We start from the raw sequence: 12,218 nt of genomic DNA, 5'->3' as shown, positions 1-12,218 counted from the left end.
TAGCTCTTATCCAGTCTATTTCTGGCTCCAGCCACCTGTTCAGGAAAACCATTGTTTCACTCATCCAATGAGAAGTTTTGGATATCATTGCATATGGATACCTACAGGGTTTTTTTTCTGGGAAAAGAGGTGGTGGAACTCTCAAGAGGGAAATGAGGAAGAAACACAGGGGATTCTTTGAAATCATATTATTTTCAAGCATTATTGCCGAGTATTTTCAAGAGGTGCTGGAACTCCATTACCCCGCATTCCCCCTGAAAAAAAGCCCTGGATACCTAAATCTGTATTCAAACTCATGCAGATATTACATGGGATGAAGATAAAATAGAGCCCTGTAGGCCATAAATGCCACTGAGCCAAGCAGCAGTCAACAAGAATCAACATTTGGTATCTGCCTAAAAGGAGTGGAGTGTCCAAGATACCCTTGGGTGTGAGAGATAAATTTTAAATGGCATTTCTTCTTTTTTGTTCTTTGGTATACTTCATCTTACACTGAGCTATACTTTTTTCAACAATAGAATACCTAGAACAAAAGCTTTTATTCCTCTTTACCTATTATTGTTCCATCTTCTTTCTTAATCACTAGGAATCACAACCACATTGCTATAGGCTTTCAACTGTACTTACTCAAAACAAAATCTTGCTCTTTATATACTTAAGCTACATAGAAAGATAGTCTTGACCTCACCATACCTGAGACCAACATTTCTCCAAAAGCTGCAAAACAGCATTAATGTTTCCTGGTATCATTTGCAACTGGGCTAGACAGACTAGTTCAGTCCACATTCATAGGATACACACTGAAAAGCACCAGACAAACTTGTCTGCCTTCAGGCTGATAATTAAAAGTAACTGCTGCTCTGGGGCATCTTGGAACAAAATATCCTATATAAACTGATACATGATGTTGTTCGCAGAGGCTCTCTTTCTCTCTCTAATATATATGCATGCCTGAGTCCAGCTAAAAGTAATACACACATAACCCCAGATGAATGAGGAATCACATGGGTAATGGGGTGCTCTAGACACATTTCATTCTTATTCAGCTTATGGGGCTGCACATGGAGAGTCATGTACAATAATGCCAAACATATCTGGAAGAGGCTGGTTCAGTTTCCCTTGTTCTATTCGTCCCTATGAGTTACTTATCTCTGGTAGCATCAAGATGGGGCAAATTAAGTATGATATGGCTTCTTGTTATAAGATCTTAATCTGAATAAATAACAGCCTTAAATGACCAGGAAACATTCATAATTTTTAATTCACACCTGTAATAAAATTGCATTACATTTTTCATAAAATAAATGTTCCAGTTTATATACAGAAAAACAGACTGTACAGATCCCTCCCCTAAATCCCTCCCAAAACTCACAAACATACAGGCAATGCAGTGCTCAGCTAAGCAGGCACAACTGTACATCTAAAACTGTAACTGCTTTGTGTTGGGGCAGGGGGAAATACTACAATGTATATAGTCCTCTGTGGACCAAGAATTAAAAAAATATTGCAGGCAAGCTGACAGACGCCCTTCACTGCTAGTGCGGCTGAACGTCCATCCCACAGTGTTTCAGCAAAGCAGGGTTTGTTATTGAACTTGGGGCTCAAAGCTTCCATTCAGCTGCCCCTCCTCATAGTCCATCTGACACAAGATCATATTGTTCTTCAGGAAAAATTTGTCTCCCACGCAAAATCTGAAATTAAAAAAAAAAATTAACTGATCAAAATCAACTTGCATACCCCCAAGTCTTTCCAAAATCCCATTTTACTAATTTTTACTATATGGAGCTCTCCATAGCATAGATATGTTTGTGGCTTTTTAAAAGAATCAAGATATTTATGTGTTTTCTCCCCACTTCTTGCCCAGATTCAAATCATTGCTGTTCCAAGCCAGTAATTTTCTTTGATCTTAAGAAATCCATGTCATACTAAAACGAGGAGTAGCTCTACCATTATGCCACATGAAAACGCTTGCTTGGTTACTTTCTACATTAGAAAACTCCCAGAAACAATAAAAAGCAAAAAAAATCTTTTGATTACTGTATGTAGTTAATACATTTTATACACATTTTAAATTAATAAATACAATTTGTGACCATGACAGAAGGAGTGCTTCTCTCAAATTTTTCCAAGTTATTCTGGAAATGCATGCCTCTAAAGCCAGGCTATTCAGCTTGTTTGGGCCTAAGATTGCAACATGTTGGATTCTTATCTTGTATAGGCCCCTTCTGATCAGATCTGCTTAAGGAATTAAAAACTATGATCCCATCTCATATCTATAAGACTCTAATTTTAGTGAAAGACCATTTTCTAAAGCTTAAAAACAAGAATTTCCACAAGTATTCAAATCACATTCAAGTGACGTGATCTAGATGCTAGAAAAATATTCTATCAGTGCAGCCCCAAGCAGTTACAGATTTTAAGCACATAGACTTCAGTGGTCTTACAAGGGCATAACTTTGCTTAGGAAAGTACTTGAAAAGACCTGTGGCCTTTGCTTATTTTAGATACTAAATGAATTTTCGTATATAACTTCCTCCTTTTGTAGCTCTTTCCTTCTTAATCTTTAATTCTGTCTGTGTAAATTGCAGCAAGTAAAGACCATTTCACATTATATATTGAACACTAGAGATGGGCACGAACTGGGAAAATGGAGGTTCACAGTGGTTTGTAGTTCATGAAAAGCGACGAACCACCAACCACCATGAATTTGCCCAGTTTGCAAACCAGTTTGTTTGGTTTGTGATTCGACACATAAGGGAAGCTGCAGCTGCAAACAGCAAGAAAAGTTTCAAACTTCTCACCCTGCTGCTTTTTTCACCCCCTCCTCCCCCTCCTATCAAGTGAAAAAAGCAATGCAGGAAGTTTGATCCCCATCAGCTAAAAAAAGCAGCCGGCATTTGAAAGCAACCCCCGTCAGCTGAAAAAAGCTGCTTTCAAATGCCTGCCACTTTTTTCAGCTGAAAAAAAGCTGCCACGCAAGAAAAGTGTTGCTGCTTTCAAATGCTGACAGTTTTTTTCAGCTGACTGGAGGGGGATTCCCCTCCCATCACCTAAAAAAAGTTGTTTTCAGCTGAGGGGAGGGGGTCCCTCCGCCCCCTTTCCCCAGCTGAAAAAAAGCTGTTTTCAAATGCTGGCTGCTTCTTTCAGTTGAGGAGAGAGTGATCCCCCTCCCTTCAGCTGAAAAAAAGCTGCTTTCAAATGCCCACTGCTTTTTTCAGCTCAAAGCTCAAAGCAGCACTTTTCTTGCCATTTGGAAACAGCGAGAAAAGTGTCGTTGTTTTCAAATGCCAGCAGCTTTTTTCAGTTGAGGGGGCATCACCCCTCCCATCAGCTGAAAAGTGGCTAGCATTTGAAAGCAACAATTTTCTTTCCATTTGCAAACTGCAAGAAAAGTGCTGCTTTGTGCCTTGGTAAACCCGAAGCGGGAAACCCCAGGGGGTGAACTCCTCTAATGACTAACCAAAAAATGAATCAAATGAACCGGTCTGAAGTTCATCATGGTTTGTCAGAAATGGGCTCTGATGAACCCTCAGTTCGCGAACCACAAACCGGCTTGGTTCATGACGAACTTTGGTTCGTATTTTGGTTCGTGCCCATCTCTATTGAACACTGAACAAGCATAAGAGGTACTGTATCTTAGATGCTATCTCTAGTTAGTTTGTCTGGCATTCACTTGCTCATTTTGATGAATGACGAGTGAGGACTATAGCATCATTTAGGAAGGGACGAAGTAACTTGTCACTTGCATAAACCAGGTTTGATTCCCTACTCCTCCAATTGAAGTCAGCTGGGTGACCTTGCATCAGTCACAGCTCTCCAGAGCTCTCTCAGAGCGGAACCACAAGTGACAAAAGGCACAGATTGGACACTTGTCAGCTCCCCTCAAGTTTTGATGGGAAATGTAGGCAGCTTGGCGGAATGTTGGACAAGTGACAGTTGAAAAGTCCATTGGACAGCAGTCAGAGGGCCAAGCTGCAAGACTAGGATGCCTACATTTCCCATCAAAACTTGAGGGAAGCTGACAAGTGTCCAATCTGTGCCTTTTGTCACTTGTGGTTCTGCTCTCAGCCCCATGCACCTCACAGGGTGATTGCTGTGGGGATAATAATAACATATTTTGTAAACCGCTCTGAGTGGGCATTAAGTTGTCCTGAAGGGTGGTATATGAATAGAATATTGTTGTTGTTGTTATAATAAGTCTAGCAGCTGAACTACTGGCACCAAGGTGAGCTACTATGCCAGCACTGGCCTGCTTTTTGCCTACTTGAATAGCTATTACTTGAATAATAAATATGCTGACAAAAAGCTTAAGAAATATATTTTCTTCCTGCTGCAAACCCACATATTTTCATTCAACCTGTGTTAGCTGAGAAATGAAATTCCACAGATTATTGCCCACTTCATGACAACCATATTTCCACAGCCCTTAGGTGACTCATAGTATTTACTCCATTTATAGGCTACGAAGTCCATTCTTTGCTACCTTGTGTGCAATAGCGAACAATAAATAGAAATTTCCTCTGGACTCTGTTAGCCTTTGACTGCAGTTCAAGGTTTTCTGTATACAGTGTAAATTGTTCTGTTTGAATGGAAATTGATGAAGAGGGTTGTGCTATTTAACTATTTTATCATAATATCATTTAGGTCAAAATTTTCCAAATATCACTATTTGAAGAGCCAGGCTAGATAAATAAACAGCTACTTCTCTGTTCTGTATTTGGGTCCAAGAATAATTTTTTGTGAAAAGCTGAAACCACTAAAAATTTCTGACAGAGTAACACAAACTGCATGATATGTGGGAAATCCATGAGCACATTTCCTGATGTATTTTTAAACCTTAAAAAAGCAACCACGGATGTTCCCAATTTGGAGCTGCAGAACAAGGTGGGAGGTTAACCTGCTCCCTCTTGTTTTCCTGGTAGGAGCATATTCCCTCTTTGCGCTCCTATTAGCCCTAGCAGAAAAACACAGGTACCCAATACTGTATATTTCTCTATTGGGATACTAGCAACTCAAGATAGTGGGATCATTTTAAGGGAATCAGCTTCTATGGTGCTGCAAGTGTTTCTGTATTAATACAATAAAGCATTTTACATAATCTCTAAAGAACAAACAATATTAACCAAAACTATGCAGCAAAACCATAGATTTCATACAATGTGAAACCTTACATCAAACCCCTTCCTCAAACAGCTCATATATTACTGAAGTATTGGTTCATCTTAGACCTACTGAGCATCAGCCTGTTTTATAGAACTATGATATTGCTCATTTTATCTGATCCATGTGTTTACTATATGTTTAAATTGCAAGACATTTTAAGGTATAAGTAGAATGAATAGGCTGGGTAACATTCTGCTTGGCAAACTATTTTTAGTCTCCTGGAGAGGACTTTACATCTCTTTTAAATGCTCCCAAGGATTAAAATTTTGAATTTACACTAAAAAACCCCTATACAAAACAATAAAATCCTAAATTAAATCTGCTCCTTGAAATTTGTCCTGTAAGTCGAGGCCTCTTCAAGAGTTTTGCTGAACTGAACAAAGGTTTTCCTTGCTGACTGAAAACAGACAGCTGCTGACTTGCTACTTATTTTAGCCTTAAACTGAGAAGGCAAAAACTGAAGTAGTAATGCAAAATGAAGATTAAAGTCTTGCCACTGGCATAAATGCTGTTTGACAGCTGTCTATTGCCAAATCAGTGGAGGTTTAGAGTGGCCAGATTGGAAGGCCTTGTAATGTATTCAAAAATATTTTATATTTTAGAAATGACATTCTTGGAAGCTCACAGGCTAGAGTTTCAAAATGAGGTCAAAATAGCCTTTGAGGGCATTTTTGCACCCTACGTGGCAACAAACCAGAGTTTGTGAACAACTCTACATATGGGAACAAGCTACAGTTAATCTAACCCCTTGATGAGAGTGCCAGTATGATGCAGATTTGTATTTTAAATTTTGGTCTTATGCTCAAAACAGAGAATTGTACATCTAATTGTACTTGACTAACAGTGGATTTGACTTGGTTGGTTCCTCACACAGCAAATTTCCCTACCCCCTTGCAAGACATTGCTTTTGAAACAAACAGGGAGTTTCAAAAGCAGTGAATGATATGGCATGGTGTTCTATTGTTAAGAGAAAAAATGGATTAAAAATACCATTGGGTGTGACCATATCATAAGGTATGCAGAAGTCTTCACTGGTGGGAGTAAAAGCAGTTTGGAGGTAATGATTCCGTGAGAATTTCCGTGGGAAAAAGTGCAAGTAGAAAAAGTCCTCTCTCTCTCATAAAGGGCCTTCCTCTTAAATCACTACTCTATCAACTATACTGTATAATGTATTTAAAGATGTCTCTTAGAAGAATCACAGAACTACACTTCTTAAAATGTATGTGTCTTGCATGTGATGAAACAGGTTCTTGCTTGTGAAAACTAATACCACAATAAAATGGTTAGGGTGCATTCCAGTCCCGCCATGGACATTGCACCCACATACAGAGGACTCCCATTCTGGGGTGGACTCAGACTTTGTATCCAGGCAATGAACTAGAGGATTACATGGAATAAGAAGACTCATGCTCTTCCTCTACTCCCACCCAGACCTCCCTCTTTGTGCAACACATGTAAGGCACTGTAGAGTGCAAGGATTGGATGGAGATAAGACACAGACAGACATTCCATGTGTCAGCCTGCTGTATCACCAGCGGCTGTGCATGCCTCCCCGGGATAGGGAGAGAAACCAAGCTGTGTATGAGATCTCTCCATTGGCACTACCTGCAGTGGAACTGGATTGTACCCCATGCTTTTGTACCACATTCTTAAGTTTCTGGCCCAGTGAATTATACATTAATGCCGAGACACTAGTCTGAAGACACATAGAAAGAAAAGCAAGTCTGGCCCTGCAAGCTATGGGAATTAGAGACTCCTGGGAATCATCAGAAAGCTACTCTGTTCTCTTTGGAGGAAGGAATGGGAATGTCTAATAATAGTAATCATTGGCACTGAAATGGTGTGTGTATGTGTTATGTGCCATCATGTCACCTCTGACCCATGGCGACCCCATGAATGAAATACTTCCAAAACATTCTGTCATTAACAGACTTGCTCATATCCTGCAAAATGGAAGACATGGCTTCTTTTATTGAGTCAAGCCATCTCATTTTGGGTCTTCCTCTTTTCCTACTGCTTTCGACTTTTCCTTGTATTATTGACTTTTCCAGAGAATCTTGTCTTCTCATTATGTGACCAAATTATGATAGCCTCAGTTTTGTCATTTTAGCTTGTAAAAAGAATTCAGGCTTGATTTGATCTAGAACCCACTTATTTGTCTTTTTGGCCGTCCATAGTATCTACAAAACTCTCCTCCATCACCACATTTCAAATGAATTAATGTTTTTCCTGTCAGCTTTCTTCATTTTCCAACGTTCACATCCATACATAGTAATGGGGAACACCATAGTTTGGGATAGACTTTCAAAACTGACACGATATAATCAAACTAATGAATCCAACCTGCTACATTAAACATTTAAAAATCGTAAGTTCACTATATTAAAGTGAATAAAACATCACTTAAAATGGCAGGTCAGCTGTCTTAATTTTTTTTTTTAATGCTGCTATAATTTTTGAAAACAGGTTGAGCATTAAAACATAAAACACAGCTCTTCACTAAAACTGCAACAATTATTGCTGGGAAATATTTTAGAAATAACAGTTAATGCTGACAGTAACACTAACAGTGCACTGAAGAAGATAATTAATGGAAATAGAGTACTGAAGTAATTTTAGTCTGTTGTTTAAAAAAAGTGTTTTCACAACTCAGACAAGTAATCTTAAATGTTTTACTTTTGATCACATGTATGTGTGACATATTTTTAGGAAACAAACAGTATACCCTTTGATTATATACTTTGATTATATACTTTTTAGAGTTTTTAAATCTCTCTCTCTCTCTCTCTCTCTCTCTGTGTGTGTGTGTGTGTGTGTAAGATTTAAAATTCTGAAGTATATTACTGACAACATTATTTAGCCCAAACAAAAGAATAAAATATTTTTATAATTTTTTCTAAAAGCAATTTTCATTTCCATAAAAATAGTTCATAAGACCTAAAAGACAAGAAATTTCAGTATTCTGTATCTCAAGAGGGTAGCTGTGTTGCAGAAAAAAGAACAATCAGTTTTGGAGCACTTTAAACAGATCAACTCAGAATCTATTCTCAGGATTGTTTGTAATTTTAATAAACTACATATAAGACATTTTTTTTCTCAGTCACCCTCTCTCCGGACTGTTGTGAGAATAGAACCGGATAAGCCCCATCTACACTGCACTTAGATCCTTGGACAAAGTGCAGGATATAACAACACCAAACACAAACACAGAACAAACCATAATTGCCCTTACTGGTAGTTTGGACTGTGGAAGATTTTCATTAACCTCCACAGTTCCCATGTGGACCAAAAACACATCCAAGATCGAACACCACCAGAGCACAAAAATGTTCATGTATATTTTTTCTTGAATTTGGAAAGGCTCCCAGAAATACATTTAAAATTGGGAGAACCAGTAAAACCCTACAATATTCTAGTATTTTCCAAAAGATAGTCACAGAACATGGGATATCCATCTGAACCCACTAGATGTCACTATAACCTCAGTGGAATAACATAACAAATTGGACTGCTTGATTGATGACTATCTGCCTCTTTTAAACAGGAAGCCAGTCTACTCCAAACTAATAATGCCAACTTTTGTTTGATACAGACCCTTCAATAAAAGCCATCCCAAGCAACAGTATGTTCCTAGACATACTTTTACCTCTAATGAGTTTTTAGCTAAGGGAAATGACACTGACTTGAGCGAGAAGTTAAATTGTTCTTTAGGGGACAAGAGAAGTGATTAGAAAATACCTAGTTTGTATATAGGCCATAGCTGAGAAGATGATTACTATGTTCAACATCATAATGCTCTGATGGCCAATTCACATGATCATGTTGCATGTGGCTTCCTCTTGTATTACAATGTGATGAACAGACTGAATTATTTGTTGCAAACACTTATTTAGCTTGATCCTTTAAAACTTCTTTAATGTGGGTTATGCAGTTTCTTCGGAGTGGGACAAACAGGGACGGGTTGATGCAAGTAAACTAAGCTGCTTGGGGCACCAAATTGGTAGAGATGGCAAAGAAAGAGATGTACCCTGCTGCTGGATAGTACTCAGCTTGCAAGAAAGGAGGCACTAGGCATCCCTATACATATACCCATCCTATACACTTGTAGGATTTCCAGGTGCCTGGCAGGCGGGCAAACTCCCAGGGATTTGCCTCCTCATCCGCCAATCACCCAGAGATCGGCAGGATGGGGCAAGCTCCCCAAGGTTTCCCACCACTGGCAGGCACCTCAGGAATGTGCGCTGCATGCGCAATCCCAACTGGTGTGGGGACGTCACTTCTGGAAGTGATGTCGTTGTGCTGGCCGCGGGAGCATTCCCACACTTTGTTTAGGGCTGATTTGGGCTGCAAATGGGCTGAATCATCCTGTGTGGATTGCGAGAGTGCTTACACAGCCGGCATGATGATGTCACTACCTGGAAGTGATGTCATCACATCAGCTCCAGAGCAGGATCCTTGTGAGTGGCACAAGGTAAGTGCCAGCTCTCCCTACCTCCCAGCGAGAGGTGAGAGGGACCTGGCAACCCTATACACTTCTTTCTAAGCCCATTTTAATCTCATTTCCAAGTCATTTATGTGCTCATAAATCCCACTGATGTCTATGGTATCAAGACTTTTCTCATTATTAAAATATTGTTTTGTTTTCTTGATTTTAAATATTGGGTATTATTGATGAAATGTAGATACTGTAAGACTGTTTCTTCATAATGCAGAATGGAAACTATTTTTCTTCCTGTTTTTAAAATCAGTTTACTAAATTTTGCATATACAAGACATATGGTTGTTAAGATCAGTGACTTCAGACTGGGTATGAAGATTGAACATTTTAAGTATGTGACACTCATTGAAGATATGCATAAAGGTATTTTCAGGGTTATTCCCCCTTTGAAAGCATTTTTCAGACTGGCCTGACATTTTGGAAAGAGGGGATTTATTTGGTATTTTCAAATCCCAAAATTTCTTAGATTTTTACAGGTGGGTAGCCACATTGGTCTGTAATAGAAGAACAAAATATGGGTCCAGTAGCACGTTAAAGACCTTCCAGATTTCCAGGGTATGAGCTTCCCTTGAAAGCTCATACCCTGGAAATCTAGTTAGTCTTTAAGGTCCTACCAGACACAAATTTTTACATAAATCATATCAAGAAATATTTCTAGATTTTATTTTTGTGTGCAGCTGCAAAATATGGATTTTACTTGATTTGGTAATTGAGAAGAGGAGGAGGATAAATGTAAAACTGTCACCTGAAGGTTTCATGCCTCAGTTTTCCATCTGAAAACTAAACCTAAAATGCAGATTCATCTTGATTGTTCTGCACAATAGACAAGCCAGCTACCATCCATTAAGAGCTGTGAAATACTTCAGTAGTATGGTGATGTGAGACACATTGGAATTATTCTTATGCCCTTTGTTGACAAGCCTTGCTTACATCTATCTGCCTTTTAGGCACATGCTGTGCAAGTTCCATGTAAAGTTATGTTGCAGGCGCACCATATTGACTGGGCAGCAAGTAGACAGATGCAATTCTGAGACTCTGCAAGGGATTACCTAGACTTGTGCATTTCCTTTGCCTCATCTCAATTTCTGAGCTTGTCAGATGCCTAGCTCAAGTAACCTTGACTTAAAAGTATTTACGCCATGTGATCCTCATATCAATGGATGTTCACCAGACCGACTAGAAGCCTGACTTTGAAGCTGTTCATTCAGTTGCCTTGACTCTACTTAACACCTCCTGCTGCTTTGTGCAGCAGCACCCACTTCTGTTGTCCCTTCCATAATGCAACACACTGCAGATTCCGCTGCAAGTTAAGTCAGAGGAGTCCAGGGACAGGACTCTGCTGTTCAATTAGCAGTTAAAATGACTCGCCCCACAGTGGCAATCTGAAGGTCTTGGAGAAGGAGATCAAATGGTGAACTAAACTTCCCTGTTCCATGGAGGGAAAATAGCCTGAATTTTTTTAAAATTCATGTAAAAGTCTCACGTCCTCACCTCTGGTTGCAAAGCTGGCAGGCAAAGCAGTCCAAATGGTAAACATTATCTCTGGCCCTCATCACCATCTCAAAGGCAGGGATCAGCTTACTGCAGGCAGCACAATTCCCTGTAGTCCCAAAGAGCCTGCCAAAGAAGCACAATCATTAGAAGCCGTTTTAATTAAATGGTAGAAGGACTAATTAAGTGCAATTAGCAGTATCAAATACTGTATTGCACCAATAAAGAGAAGATGCAGTCCCCATTTTGCTGACCAGCCAGTGTGTGGGAATGTGGGCTGAAAGCGCAGAGGAAACAGCTAGGTTCTTTGCTAGGCTTCTGAGCCTCCAGCTACTGTGCTGTCTAATAAACACACACACACACAGAATGCTATTTGGGGGCTCACAACATTTCAGTCACTACAATTAGTTTGTTGATTGTCTCAGTGCAAATGAAGATGGCCTTAGCAGAACAACTTCACAGGCGTTTTTAGCATACCTTCTACTTTCTATTTTGCTGCTCCTTTGTCAAAGCTTGCAGTTAGTTCACTATCTAGAGAAAACGTGTAGAATATCCTTTGGGGAGAAGTAATCATTCAGAACTTTATCCTTACAAGCCACATCTTGCCTGTGTTGTGCATTGAAGATAGGGATAGATGTGGGCACTATGGATTTAGCATGGATAGTGCAAGCCCCAATAGGACATGCCATATAATTTCTTTGTTTTGCCTGTGGCACTTCTAATTTAGCACCAAAGTACCAAACTGGATTATCATGCAGATGGAATCATAGATCCAAAGCAATCAATGCAATGGCTGTTTCAGGGGAGAACACGTCCTGTGGATGTTTCATCATGAATCAGATTGCAATCTATTGCAGATTGATCCAAACAGCTAGGGGTCTGCATTTGCATATTACCAAACTGAAATGTTGCTCAAAATTCCTTGTTTTGTTTTGGGTTGTGAATACCCCAAACTACCCCAAATAGTCCTGAAATGTTGGGATTAATGACAATTTATCTTTTGAAATTTCTGTATTGTTTTGGCTAGTTTGGATTTACCAGCTGCTGGGGAAGGGAGGAGAACCAG

At 39.4% G+C, this 12,218-nt stretch overlaps 1 protein-coding gene across 1 annotated transcript in view; it reads right to left on the bottom strand.

Moving 5' to 3' along the window:
- Window positions 1–1,312: 1,312 nt before the first annotated feature.
- LMO1 (LIM domain only 1) overlaps window positions 1,313–12,218 on the bottom strand; it is a 127,371-nt gene continuing 116,465 nt past the window's right edge. Inside the window, exons 3-4 of the mRNA XM_054972017.1 lie at window positions 11,153–11,278; window positions 1,313–1,691 (exon numbers count right to left, since the gene is read on the bottom strand). Coding sequence (XP_054827992.1) covers window positions 1,586–1,691; window positions 11,153–11,278 — 232 coding nt within the window. The 3' untranslated portion in view covers window positions 1,313–1,585. The remainder of the gene's footprint in view (window positions 1,692–11,152; window positions 11,279–12,218) is intronic.

This window comes from Eublepharis macularius, chromosome 2 (assembly GCF_028583425.1).
Source record: "Eublepharis macularius isolate TG4126 chromosome 2, MPM_Emac_v1.0, whole genome shotgun sequence".
Taxonomy (NCBI): Eukaryota; Metazoa; Chordata; class Lepidosauria; order Squamata; family Eublepharidae; genus Eublepharis; species Eublepharis macularius.
The sequence above is the reverse complement of the archived record's forward strand: the minus strand, read 5'-3'. Positions and strand labels throughout refer to the sequence as shown.